A 13920-nucleotide genomic window follows, 5' to 3' on the forward strand; every position below is an offset into this window, starting at 1 on the left:
GTAGGCTTTCTACCTATTCGGGTTTATTTGGCCATCAGGCTTTACTTTAGATTTGTTGCATAAACCATGTTCTCCAATGGCAACTTTTCTATCAATGTGCTTGACCATTTTGGGACGCAACCTTCAGGCTGTGTGGATTCGAATGCACTCCTTTTCCTAAAGACATTATTTTATCTTCCTGGCTCTGCTGTTGCAGATGCATATTTACTAAATACATTATTTTATCTTCCTGGCTCTGCTGTTGCAGATGCATATTTACTAAAGACATTATTTTATCTTCCTGGCTCTGCTGTTGCAGACGCATATTTAAGGATCTACTTGCAGTAACGTTTGTTTTCCTCTGAAATTTGGCATTAAACAAGTTTCTCTGGATAAGCACATCTAAATGAAAATGTAATGTAAATGTATAATTGCATTGGATCACGCATCTATCAAGACTAGTATAGGACTTACAATGACTATTTGGGCAATTCAAACAGACTGCTTGATTCGAAAATGTGTTTTTAGGCGCCGTATGGATGATGGGACGCAATTGCGGCGCCCCGGGATACGCAGATGCCAAATTGAGCTCATTATCGCTGTGCGCCTCTATTTTTGTAAAGATGTGGATGGCTCTGTATTGATAGGATAATACAAGACCTCCTGTCAACCAAACGCACCCACCTCTTGATAACTTCCTTCACACCAGCGCTGCTCAGCGGCGCGTAAGAAGTGTGAATGCCCTGACTTCTGCAGAGTCCACATCACCCTTAATACTGCACAGCCAATGCAGACCTAGCCCTGCGTCGTTAGGGTTTGGCAGGGGTACAGTCCAGTTGGTGGAGGTAATACATTAAAATTGCCTGCCAACCGCCATAATTTAAAAATAAAAAAAATCCACAGAAGAATTAAGTAGCGGTTGTGGGAGTGACGCACATTTGAGTGACATCGAATTGGACCAATCTTTGGAAGGCTGGCTTTCCGGAAAATGTCGGCGCACCCGAGTGAGGTTCCTGTGTGCGGTTTAGAGCAATAACCTTGCAAATTCATACTGTCCAGTTGCACCAGTTGGTAAGTGATTGTGTCGCATTGAGCTACAGACTGTTGGCATTGTTTTCGTATAAACTTTTAATCGTCGCCTGCACGAATCAAGATAAATTGGCTAGCTAATGCTAACAAATCATATTCGATAGCTAGTAAGCTAACTATACCAGCAAGATACACGTGTGGTTATTTTGCAGGTCTCTCTCCTCAGATCTGCGGGTCTACCGGGACGCTGCCGTGAGCATGGAGGAGAGGCGCTTCGCTGAAGTCCCCAGAGAGTCTGTCAAACTCATGGCTGAGAGTGCGGGAGTAGAACTCAGCGACGATGTGGCTGCATTGTTGGCTGAAGATGTCTGCTACCGGCTTAGGGAAGCCACACAGGTAAACAATAAAACCGGTGCCAAATCGATGTTGATTGTTCGATGTCGTGAGGGCCAGGAGTTTTCCCTCACCATTTGTTCTGACCAGGACGAACTCTGAGCCCCATTCATAGGTAAAGTATGTAAAGTTGGCTATTTGTTTGTCTGATGTGACTTTGACCAACACAGAGCAGCTCTCAGTTCATGAGACATGCCAAGAGGAGGAAGCTGACAGTAGAGGACTTCAACAGAGCACTGCGCTGGAGCAATGTGGAGGTGAGAGAGTGCCTACTGTTTTATTGAATGTATACATGCAATTAGTGTACTAATCATTAGGAACACCTTCCTACTATTGAGTTGCACCCCCCTTTTCTCTCAGAACAGTCTCAATTCGTCAGGGCATGGACTCGACAAGGTGTCGAAGGCGTTCCACAGGGATGCTGGCCCATGTTAACTCCAATGCTTCCCACAGTTGTGTCAAGTTGGCTGGATGTCCTTTGGGTGGTGGACCATTCTTGATACACACAGGAAACTGTTGATAGTGTAAAAGCCCAGCAATGTTGCAGTTCTTGACACAATCAAACCGGGTGCGCCTGGTACCTACTACCAAAGGCACTTCAATCTTGTTTTGCCCACCCTCTGAATGGCACACATACAGTCCATGTCGCAGTTGTCTCAAGGCTTAAAAAACATGATTTAACCTGTCTCCACCCCTTAATCGACACTGATTGAAGTTGATTTAACAAGTGGCGTCAATAAGGGGTCATAGTGTTCAGCTAGTCAGCCTGTCATTGAAAGAACAGGTTTTCCTAATGTTTTTACACTCAGTGTATACATTGTGTGAGCCTGTTTCAACTGAATCCCGCTTGCTGGGTGATGTCTGTCTTTATTGTTGTTGTTCTAACCGAACTCCTATCTGTACTGTCTTCTCTTTTTGCCAGGCCATAGCTGGCTACGGTGCGCAAGATGCCCTACCTTTCCGACCGATCAAGGAGGGCGAGCTATTCTTTGTGGATGACCGTGATGTCAACCTGGTTGAACTTGCCCTGGCCACCAACATACCCAAGGGCTGTGCAGAGACCATGGTGCGAGGTATGACCGCCGATGCTTGTTATAGAAATGCGTCTCACTGACTTACTAGATACTAACCCGCCACCTGCACATCAATAGTCAAATCGATACTCATTCTACTTGTAAGAGATTTAGTAGAATTTATGGTGACTAAGATTTGTTCTCCTACTAGTGAACGTGTCTTATCTGGATGGGAAAGGCAACCTGGAGCCTCAAGGTACAGGTAAGGGCTCAGAGTAAATATGAATGTTGGGTGATATTTACTCCCATGGCTTTTGCAGAGTGGTTGATCCCTCCTTTTACTCTCCTTCACAGTTCCCAGTGCTGTACAAACTCTCTCTGAGGATCTGCTCAAGTACTACCAGCAGATCACCCGGGCCATACTAGGAGAGGACCCACACCTTATGAAGGTACAGTTTTGTCCTGGCGTCGACATGTGATAGAACACATTAGATTGGAGAAACTGTTGAAATCGCTCAAACATTTTAATCCATGGTGGATTAACTATTTCCTCATCAGGTGGCTTTGCTGGATCTCCAGTCCAACTCCAAGATTGCTGCCCTCCTGCCATATTTTGTATATGTCATCAGTGGGGTATGTTATACTTATTTGAAACACAAAATCTAACGTCATGGATGCATTCAAATCTCCAGTCGTTTAGTGCCTATAGGGCAATGAGTTTTTCCTGACCAGGAGAAACTCTAGAAAACCCTAATCATACAGTAGCCTATAACTATGCCCTGGATTTGATCCTCGTCAGGAAAAAGTCCTGTCCGTATCTTTACTAAATGTAGCTAGCGCTGTACTTCACATCTACCCCTCTCTCCACTCTGCCTACCAGGTGAAGTCTGTGAGCCACGACCTGGAGCAGCTGAACCGTCTGCTGCACATGGTGAAGAGTCTGGTGCAGAACCCCTACCTGTACCTCGGCTCCTACGTGCGTAGCCTGGTGTCCAGCGTCATGTACTGCATCCTGGAGCCGCTGGCCGCCTCCATCAACCCCCTCAACGACCACTGGACCTTAAGGGACTACGCAGCACTTCTGCTCAGCCACATCTTCTGGTATGACTGACCACCCAAAAAGATGCACTATATATACAGTACAGATATGTACAGTAGAATGACTAGACTGTGGACAAAGCCCCTCAGACCATGGCAGTTTGACTGATACACTTATTGGTTCATGAGGGGGAAAAAAACAAAGGACTGCACACTAATGCTCCTAATACCACCTTTAAATAATGTTTTGGTCAAAAGTGGACCATCTTAGTCTCTGTGACACTGTCAACAACAGGATCACGGCCATCTTGACGTAATTCTCTCCAAAACGTGTCTTTGTCAGGACCCATGGAGACCTGGTCAGTGGTCTGTACCATCAGATTCTGCTGTCTCTGCAGAAGGTTTTGTCAGACCCGGTCCGCCCACTTTGTTCTCACTATGGAGCTGTCGTGGGGCTACACGCACTCGGGTGGAAGGTAACTACGTTTCCTCTATCTCGATCGTCTTTGAGTGAGAGAGTGTTTTCTTTCGTTTCTGTTGGTTCATTTTTAGGATCTTTGTTGATCACCGTTTGTGTCTGTGTGTGTCTTTTGTAGGCTGTTGAGCGGGTGTTATATCCACACCTGCCAGCCTACTGGGCTAACCTGCAAGCTGTCCTGGATGATTACTCCGTCTCCAACGCCCAGGTGAAAGCAGACGGACACAAGGTCTACGGAGCCATCCTGGTAAGTGCAGCAGACCAGTCACTGAGTCTGTAATGTGGTAGGTTTTCTTTGAGGCGTACTAGAGAACGGACGATATTTGCCTTTTCTAAGTCTTTCGGCCCTCCTCTATTGGCTTTGTCGACAATCCCTCTACATAGTAAAGCTGCTGCTATGCCAGCCGCCCCTCACTGCTTGAGCCACGAGCACTGCCCAATGCTGAGGCTTGTCTAGCTGGGAAAATCAGCAGCATCAAGATAGCTCATTCTCCAACAGAAATGTGTAGTATTGGTGAATTGACACAGTGACTCCTGTTGCTAATATTCATTTAGTTAAATAACTTATAATAAGGCCAATGTCTACGTGTCTGGACATGCATGCAAGCTAAGCAGATAGCAAAAATTACTATAACCAACCCTTTAATTTGTGGTGTTAGCTAGGTGGCTATATGAGACTTGACATTGTTGTCATTCAGCAGATGCTACGTACTTACATTAGTGACTGCATACATTTTCCATACTAGTCCCCTGTGGGAATTGAACCCACAACCCTGGCATTGCAAGCGCCGGGCTCTACCCACTGAGCTACATGGGACTACTATGCTGGCTAGATGTACATGGTACTAAGATATCAGATAGGAGATAATAGCCAACGTCAGCTGGTTCTCATTTTGAACATGCACCATTTTCGGCAGCGAGCCCTCTGACTTGCGTTGTAACTTTAGCTATTTACTGGTGTGCTGATCTGACCAGCAGCTATCGGATCTGTAAATTGACAGTTGATAGTCGGATTAGATTGTTATCACAATCGGGAAAGAAGGAAGTGTCTTAAAATGCCCAAATGAAGGTTGTCAATAGGTTTAGCTGCCTAAGAATCTTCCTCCTTGTTTATGGAACAAGAACGCTTGCATTGAAAATATGTTATTTTATATTCTCAAACTAACAGCAGGGCCTATGTCCTTCCATACAGACATGACACTCTTTTTAATTATGCTTTTTGTCAAATGTTGTTGATCAGTAGGCTAATATGAGTCCAAAATGGAAGGCTAACAGATTGTTTGTCATCTGTAGCACTGTACACTCCACCGATAAGCCAAAACAAGCTCAATAACTCAATGCATGCACACGCTCCTATTGAATATGCGTTCACCTGTATTGTGAGTAGGCCTATGCCATCTCCATTAATCCAGTTGATCAAGAGATCTGCCATTCATAAAATTATTGAAATTGTTATGTAATTAGATTAGTAAAAATGTCAAATGTATGGTTTGATTTAAAAATGTATGCATTAATGCATACACGGCTGTCTCTGGGAAATGTTGTCATTAAAATGTTATAATGTAATGATATTGAATATCGGCCTAAAATGTTGGCCTCGTTGAGGCCAAAAAAATCCATATCTGCCGTTCTCTAATGCAATCAAAGCTTTCCAAAGTAATACAAGAGATTCCCAGTAATGTATTGTCACAAATTGCATTTATGTTGCGCCTTTCACCCGATCTCAAAGCGCTTTACATTTTTTATGTTGGGAACACACCCTATCAACCTCCACTGTGCCCACTAAGTACCAATCTCCCCTCTGTCCTGCAGGTGGCGGTGGAGCGCCTGCTGAAGATGAAAGCCCTGTCTCTGTCCCAGCCAGCGGAGGGGAGCAGCAGCGCCCAGCCGGGCTCTGGGGGCGTGATGGGTTTCAGGGTGAGTTCCCCCGGGCTCAGCCCCCCTCCAGAGCCCCTCTCAGAGGCCGCCCTGGGAATCGCCAGCCACCTGCAGGGACCTGGGGGGGCTGGCACCCCCTGGGATGACTGGACCCCCGTCCCCCTGCCCGCCATGTACTGTGAGCTCTACTCCTTCTTCGGCGACAGCCTGGCGGTACGCTTCAGCACGGGTCCCAGCTTGGGAGGTTGCCCCCCGTCAGCCCCCTCCCAGCCCCCTGATACGAGGAAGGAGCCCCCTGGTCCCGCTGCTAACCCAGACACCACGCGCAAGATGCCTCAGCTCACTGCTAACCTCAACATCAGCCCCCGGCAAGACGGGAGCCCTCGCACTGAGCCCGCCCCACCTAGTCTAGCTGCCACTGCTCCAGGAAGGTAATGTAGCATCTGTATAACTAGTTATATTATAGGAGGGTGTGAGAGGCACAGCTCTCACTCATAAAGTAAAAAATATCCTTTATTTATTTAGATTGCATACATTACCAGTACAATTTACAAAGCACTTCTGTGAAATAAATTAAATAAATAAATATTTATAAATTATGATAATTCTATCGCATCTTACACATTGTGCACATTGCTTAGTAGTGAAAAAATGCCAGTTTTAAGAAGTGATAATGAGTGATGTGATCAGAGCGGGTGTCTCGCAGACCATAAGACAGACAGCCTGTTTTAATCACACCATAGAGAAACCAGAGAAAGAAAGACAACCAGACAGCTGGTCCAGACAGAAAGCTGGTGTCTAACACTCCACACACATTTAGAACAAAAAAATAAGTTCTTATGTTTTACTGAAGAATATATACAGGTAACAACCAAAATAAAGGGAACTCCAAAATAGTGTCTTAATAGGGTGGTCAGAAAATCTTTGGCGTTGACAGAAACAATGGGCAACTGGGTGTTTTTTTATACATGACCCACCCTAAGCATGATGGGATGCTGTTGGCTGAATTAAATCAGGAACCACACCTGTGTGGAAGCACCTGCTTTCAATATACTTTGTACCCCTCATTTACTCCAGTGTTTCCTTTATTTTGGCAGTTACATGTACCTTTTGAAGGCTGAAATGATTTATCTACTATAGCTAACATGTTCCTTTTACCTCTCACTTTCCTTCTCTCAGGTCCCTGGCTCGCTCTTCCTCCTCATCCTCCATCCAGCGCAGAAACTCCTCCTCCCGGCCGGGACAGCGCTCAGCGGGTCCATCCCGTGACGTGTTCACCAAGGCCCGTTTCCCCCCTCCTCAGACCGGACCCCCCACATTCTCCTTCCTCATCGGGGGACGTCAGATGGGCCGGCGCTGCCAGGGTCGCCGCTTCCAGACCAGCTTCAGCTCTCCCCCACCCCTGTCCACCGTACCGCCCCGTGCCTACGCCCACAAGCTGCCCGTCATCGGGAGGGTTGGCAAACCGGTGCGCCGCTGGACCTGCTCTCACTACTCCCTGCACCTGCCCCTCTGAGAGAGAGAAAAGTGAGACTATGGTTGGGGGTCAAGGCCTTGGAACAGGCTGAGGCTACCTCACTGCTCAGTAGTGCAGGTGGAGTTCCCTATATCCTCCCTCCCTATTCGGCCTATGACATAAGAAGTAGACTAGGACTAGAGGATAGGCTCATTAGGTGGGAGGGACCCTACTGGAGTCGCATAAGAGACACTGACTCATGTACACATTGTTCTAGAGCTCCGATTTTCCAACCTGAAAATCACTGACGTCATGATTTGACCTCATTTGTTCTTGAGTTCCCAGTTGTCTTGAATGCACCATAAGGACACTACTAGTTTGACAACTTCAGACTAATGGGCCTGGGGTGTGTTGAATAGTGGAATCCATGGAATGGAAGGAGTATTCGCACCGAGCTGAGAGCTTGACACCGTCTTAACACATGGACAATGTATTTTCTACCATGTACCTGAGTAATTTTACCAACCTGTACATGTATATGGACGATAGCCAATATCCTAAAATAAATATTCTTACAATATTACATATTTTCCACATTTGTTATTTACAGTGAAATTCAAACTTGATATGTTTTCGAAAGTTTTTTCCTATTTAATTTGAGTTAATTCATTTCCAGAATTGACATTCAGTGGAGTTCTCAATGAGTGGAGTGGTGTTTGAATTGTGTTTTAAATATTTAAAACAAGTGGCTCACCTGCGTCTGAGTGTTTGGTTACCTCCACTAGCGATACACAGCAAGGTCGGTCCGACAAACAACCATGGTCTGTTGGGTCGACTCGTCCCAGAGGTTCTGTCGGAAGCATGCCTTCTGGTTCCTGCTCCTCAGCTACGTCCTCTTCACACTCTTTGGGGGTCTGGTGCTCATGGCTATTGAGCAGCCCCAGGAAAACAAGCTCAGAGCACAGGTCCTTGAACTCCGAGAGAACTTTCTGAGGGACAACTACTGCGCACCAGAGAGTAGGCTGGATACAATTATCGTGAAAGCGTCCTTTTCTGCTAATCGAAACATTGCTGTCTTAGATGCACACAGAGATGATTGGAGCTGGGATTTTATCTCGTCCATGTTCTTTGTGATCAATGTTTTGACTGTCCGTGGTAAGAAGAACAAATAAATAAAGCTAGTTGATTCCACAGTTAGATTGAAATGATGTACATTTTATGATTTACTGTAGGGCCAAATAATCACATATTAAACCACTTGAATAGTTCTCTCATGTGCAATGTAGTTTTATTGAGGATAGTGTAGGCTACATCCTGTTGCCGCAGGCCAAAGTCAGATGCAAAAATTCAAAGATGGCTTTAGGGTCTATGTAGATGTGTGCACACGTCTCACAACTACCCTAGTAAAACATGCTTTAGGTTACTTGTTTCACGTGGAAGTCAAAATCCCTGTAAATCCACTTTTTATGCCAACTGTTTTTTTCCCAGGTTATGGTAACTCCAGTCTCCTTTCTGATGACGGAAAACTTTTCTGCATCTTCTACTGCCTGCTGGGAATCCCCCTCACCCTTTTTGTCCTCTCCTGCCTGTCTGACCTCATGCTGCCCATCCTTACCCACGGCCCTGTGCGCCACCTCCAGACCTACTGGGGCCTGCCCTACGGCCGGGCAGTGCTGCTCCATGCCAGCCTCTTCTCTCTGGTCCTGGTGATACTCTTGTTCCTGCTGCCCGCTACCAGCCTCTGCTACCTGGAGCCAGAGTGGAGCTTCCTGGAGACCCTGTTCTTCTGCGTGGTCACCCTCAGCACCATCGGCCAGGGGGACTACCTACTGGGGAAAAGGCGCAACAAGGCGACCAAGGAGTGCATGGAATTCCTCACCTCCTGTGAGAGTAGCCATAGCAGAGTTGGGGTCAATTCAATTTAGACTCTTTTTTTTTTTGCAGTTGATTTCAGAATTGGCAGTAATCAAGATGGAAATGGAATTGACCCTAATCCTGCCTGGTCCTCCACACAGGCTTCTGCTTCCCCTCTTGTCCTCGGATGTATCCGTCTCATATGTCTACCGTTTTTTTTTTCTTCTCCACAGGTTATTTAATGGCTGGCATCGTGGCGATTCTGACTTTCCAGGAGACTGCCACGAAGGTGCCACAGGTCCAAGCAGTGTTCCGGCTGTTCTGTGGACCCCAGGACAGAGAAGTGAAGGGAACAGATGGGGATGAGATGGTGCTCAGTGAAGAGGACTCTGGACCCAGAGGAGCTCCAGTACACTGACTCAATCGCCCCCTGTCCTCTGGAACCGCCTGCACCCCTGTCTCCTGACCAGCCGAATCCCCATGATCCTGACCCCCAACCTATCCTATGGTAGCCAGAACACTGTTCCTAACTCCCACCGTTAGCATTCAAAGACGTTGAAATAGATGGGTGAGTGATTTGACTATGTTGCTAAAATTATTCGTCTTGGGGACTAATACATTAATGTATTTGTTTTGTAAAAGAACTGTAAAAGTTATTTGAATTTGACCTCTAGTCTACATGTTAGCTGCTTACAGGGATACTTTGGGATTTTGGAAATGTATCTACTTCCCTCGAGTCCGACGAGCTCGTGGACACCAGTTTGAAGAAAGTTGCTGGCTAGCACAATTGCTAGTTACTAGTGCTAGCGCAATGACTGGAAGTCTATTGGTATCTGCTAGCATGGCTTCCAGCCATTGCACTAATGCGAGTTAGCATTGGCTTGCGAAACTACTTCTAACTTCCTCCATACTGGACAGAGACAAAAATTGTGTCCACGAGTTCATCTGACTCTGGGGAAGTAGATAAAGGGCTAATTGCCAAAATCCCGAAGTATCCCTTTGAGGTCATTGTTGATTTGTAAATAAAATAATATATTCATATTGCGTAGATGGTATTGATTTTAGACTTCCTATAATAATGTAAATCAGGTGATGAGGTATTTAAAAAAAAAAAAGATTGTAAACCCCTGAGAGAAGGGTTGAGTTTGTGTATTCTGGTTATTTGAATGGTACAATACAGTTTAGTGTGTTTTTTGCGAAGATGAAAAGGGATTGTAATATCTGAGAAGCCAGACAGTCTTATTAAGTACTAATAACAGACATCTGCATCTGCAGGGCCAGTTGTTCTATCTTTTGTCATACAGACCCATTTAGGGAAGGCGTCTTGAGAAACAAAGCGTTCCCATTTCTCCCACTCCATACCATGACTTAAAATGAAAATCATTTTATGACGTATTCCAAAAACAATTGTTAGTATCGAAGTCCTACACTTTCCTATTACAAGTGTTCGTCAACTAAATGACTTGCCACACAGTCAGTCCCTGATGAATGTAATGGCTTAAGACTGTCATGATCATGAATGCACTAAACAGGTGAGGCAATTTTTTTTCCTGTGTCGTTTTTACCCACTCTTATACTGGGCATGCTCTGTACATGTTTTTTTTTTTTTGGTTGCACCTTTCACTGAATAAAATCGTAAATGTACCATATCTTGTGAGTAGAGTTCTCTGATGATCCTTTGCCATTGACAGCAGCCCAGTTAGTGTCAGTCCTGCCCTGCTACGACTCTGTATGAAATAGAGGGGGCCCACAGAACATGATTCAGAGCCTGTGCCTTGTACTGGGCAGCTCTGGCACCCTACCAGGCAGCCTTTCAGGCATCCTCTATAAACATATCCACGGTAGTGCTTATTGGGTCATTTAGAGGACTATGAATTGAGGTGGAGGGTGGTGTCTTCCTGGTTGTTGTTGTGCCCCAAATAATCCTATATCCAATCTCTGTTGCTAAGATTTGTAGCAACTGGCCATGTTTGAGAGCATCAATTCTGCTTAGTAGCTGATGACCAACTGAGCAGACTGACTGATCTACAAATCATAATTAGTAGTTATTGAGGGATGGGAGGTGATTGGTAGATCAGCCAGTCAGACTGATCAGAGTTGATGCTCTCAAACACAGCTACTCTCTTTCATGGATTAACCGTCCCGTCATGCTGCCTGAGTCACAGGTTTGCAATCCCAGTTGTCCCCATTTAGGTTGTGAGATGAACAGGCTGAGGCTGGTATGCACTGGTCAGAAGAACTACGGTGGAGGGATTCCCCCCCCCCCCAACGCACACCCCTGATTGGGTCGCTCTTGTGTATGAGCACTGTGCAACTGTGGGTCACGTAGGACCCCCAGGACACGGTGGACAATCTGTCACTCCCTCTGACACGTACAGTTGAAGTCGGAAGTTTGCATACACCTTAGCCAAATACATTTAAACTCAGTTTTTCACAATTCCTGACATTTAATCCCAGTAAAAATTCTCAGTTTTAGGTCAGTTAAGATCACCACTTTATTTTAAGAATGTGAAATGTCAGAATAATAGTAGAGTGATTTTATTTCAGCTTTTATTTCTTTCATCACATTCCCAGTGGGTCAGAAGTTTTACATACACTCAATTAGTATTTGGTAGCATTGCCGTTAAATTGTTTAACTTGTGTAAAAGGTTTAGGGTAGCCTTCCACAAGCTTCCCACAAGTTCGGTGAATTTTGGCCCATTCTTACTGACAAGAGCTGGTGTAACTGAGTCAGGTTTGTCGGCCCCCTTGCTCGCACACACTTTTTCAGTTCTGCCCACAAATGTTCTATAGGATTGAGGTCAGGGCTTTGTGATGGCCACTCCAATACCTTGACTTTGTTGTGCTTAAGCCATTTTGTCACAACTTTGTAAGTATGCTTGGGGTCATTGTCCATTTGGAAGACCGATTTACGACCAAGCTTAAACTTCCTGACTGATGTCTTGAGATGTTGCTTCAATACATCCACCTAATTGTCCATCCTCATGAAGCCATCTATTTTGTGAAGTGCACCAGTCCCTCCTGCAGCAAAGCACCCCCACAACATGATGCTGCCACCTCCGTGCTTCACGGTTGGGATGGTGTTCTTCGGCTTGCAAGCCTCGCCCTTTTGGGGAGCCATGACATAATTTTCTGGAATTTTCCAAGCTGTTTTAAGGCACAGTCAACTTAATGTATGTAAACTTCTGACCCACTGGAATTGTGATACAGTGAAATAACCTGTAAACAATTGTTGGAAAAATTACTTGTGTCATGCACAAAGTAGATGTCCTAACCGACTTGCCAAAACCATAGTTTGTTAACAAGAAATTTGTGTAGTTGAAAAACTAGTTTTAATGACTCCAACATAAGTGTATGTAAACTTCCGACTTCAACTGTACATGCACACACACGTACACAGAGACGGGGGATTCCCAACCAGGTGGTGACATTATCTAACTCCTAGCCTCATGGGACACAGATTGGTGTCTTGCGATTGCTGTTGCATATAATGTAGCTATTGACACAGCATATGTCATAGTGCACTCTCAAAGACCATAGGTAGTTTAGTGCTATATTGAGAGGGGAATACGGTGATCTGACTGTGCAAAATCTCATCTGGTGCCAGGAATATATAGCTGCTCTTTTAATCCAAGAACACTTGATTGTATATATTGCAAAAGCCCTATATGAACCCTTATATCCTATAGGCCTCAATTAGTGTTATGATATTCAGTGACCTTGTTAACATTTTTCCAGTGCGTCTCTGGGTTCTCGCTGTCACCCTCCCCTTCATTTTGATGGACAGCCGGCAGGTGTTTGGCCCTGCGTGTCTATATTTATCAAGGAGGGGACTATGGGACATCGCTCTGCATGCTGCAGTGGCTCTGATGTCTCCATGACTCATATAACCACCATGTTATTTTCCACCCCTAGAAAGAGAGGGACATTATGGCCTCATCCCTTTTCTCAGTCAACTATTTAGTTGGCAACTTTTGGAATTCCTCTCAATTCCAATGTGAACTACAGTTTCAACTTTGTCACCTAGAAAACGTTTGTGACAGGTAATCAACTTGGCCCAGAGTCTAATTAACAGCCTTAACGATTGCTCTGACGACCTCTTGTGGCTGAGACTTCCAGCCTATTCATCCTCTACCAATTATGCCAACTAACCTGGACAGCATCCTTATTTTAAAGGGAGCTAGGTCAATCCCGTCAGAGACATGACAAGTTGTACCTCATTTTGGCTCTAAATCCTCCATTTGAAGTTAGCTGTCTGCATACAGTTTCCCTGAAGTACCATTTCTCCCAGCACATCCTGTGGACCAAGGTGGCACTGAATGACACAAGTGGGGCCCTGCAGCTGGAAAATAGGAAGTGCAGCGACCAATAGGTGGCCCACCCAACAGGAAAAAGATTGTTGTGGAAACATATTACCTCTAAATAACCTGTCTAGATGAGTTAACAAGATTGGAGAACACATTGGGAGGAAACTTAGACCATTCTTCCATACAGAATGTTTCCAGATCTATTCCAATGGGTTTCAGAGACTGAAATAGCCATTGCAAAATGTTGATTTTTGTTGTCAATCAACAATTTCTTTCTGGATTTGAATGTGTGCTTTGGGTTATTGTCTTGCTGGAAGATCCACTTCCGGCCAAGTTTCAGCCTCCTGGTAGAGGCAACCAGGTTTTTGGCTAAAATATTCTGGTACCGGGTAAAGTTCATCATGATACCATTGAACTGAGCAAGGGCCCCAGGACCAGTGGAAACAAAATAGCCCCATAACATCAAAGATTCACCACCACCATATTTTACGGGTC

General features: G+C 45.2%; 2 protein-coding genes across 2 annotated transcripts; both read left to right on the forward strand.

Annotated features, from left to right (window-relative positions):
• Positions 1-927: 927 nt before the first annotated feature.
• LOC139416182 (TAF6-like RNA polymerase II, p300/CBP-associated factor (PCAF)-associated factor) lies at positions 928-7847 on the forward strand. The gene is made up of 12 exons (XM_071164542.1): positions 928-1050; positions 1235-1404; positions 1572-1658; positions 2324-2474; positions 2626-2676; positions 2769-2863; positions 2973-3047; positions 3295-3515; positions 3796-3928; positions 4049-4177; positions 5743-6239; positions 6988-7847. Exons 2-12 carry the CDS (start codon positions 1267-1269, stop codon positions 7322-7324), a joined length of 1914 nt encoding a protein of 637 aa, XP_071020643.1. The 5' UTR covers positions 928-1050; positions 1235-1266; the 3' UTR covers positions 7325-7847.
• Positions 7848-8082: 235 nt separating this feature from the next.
• Positions 8083-9630, forward strand: LOC139417523 (potassium channel, subfamily K, member 7). The gene is given in 4 exon segments (XM_071166780.1): positions 8083-8419; positions 8753-9148; positions 9352-9514; positions 9516-9630. Coding segments are annotated over 4 exon segments (1011 nt in total).
• Positions 9631-13920: the final 4290 nt, after the last annotated feature.

The sequence above is a fragment of the Oncorhynchus clarkii genome, chromosome 9 (assembly GCF_045791955.1).
Source record: "Oncorhynchus clarkii lewisi isolate Uvic-CL-2024 chromosome 9, UVic_Ocla_1.0, whole genome shotgun sequence".
Classification (NCBI taxonomy): domain Eukaryota; kingdom Metazoa; phylum Chordata; class Actinopteri; order Salmoniformes; family Salmonidae; genus Oncorhynchus; species Oncorhynchus clarkii.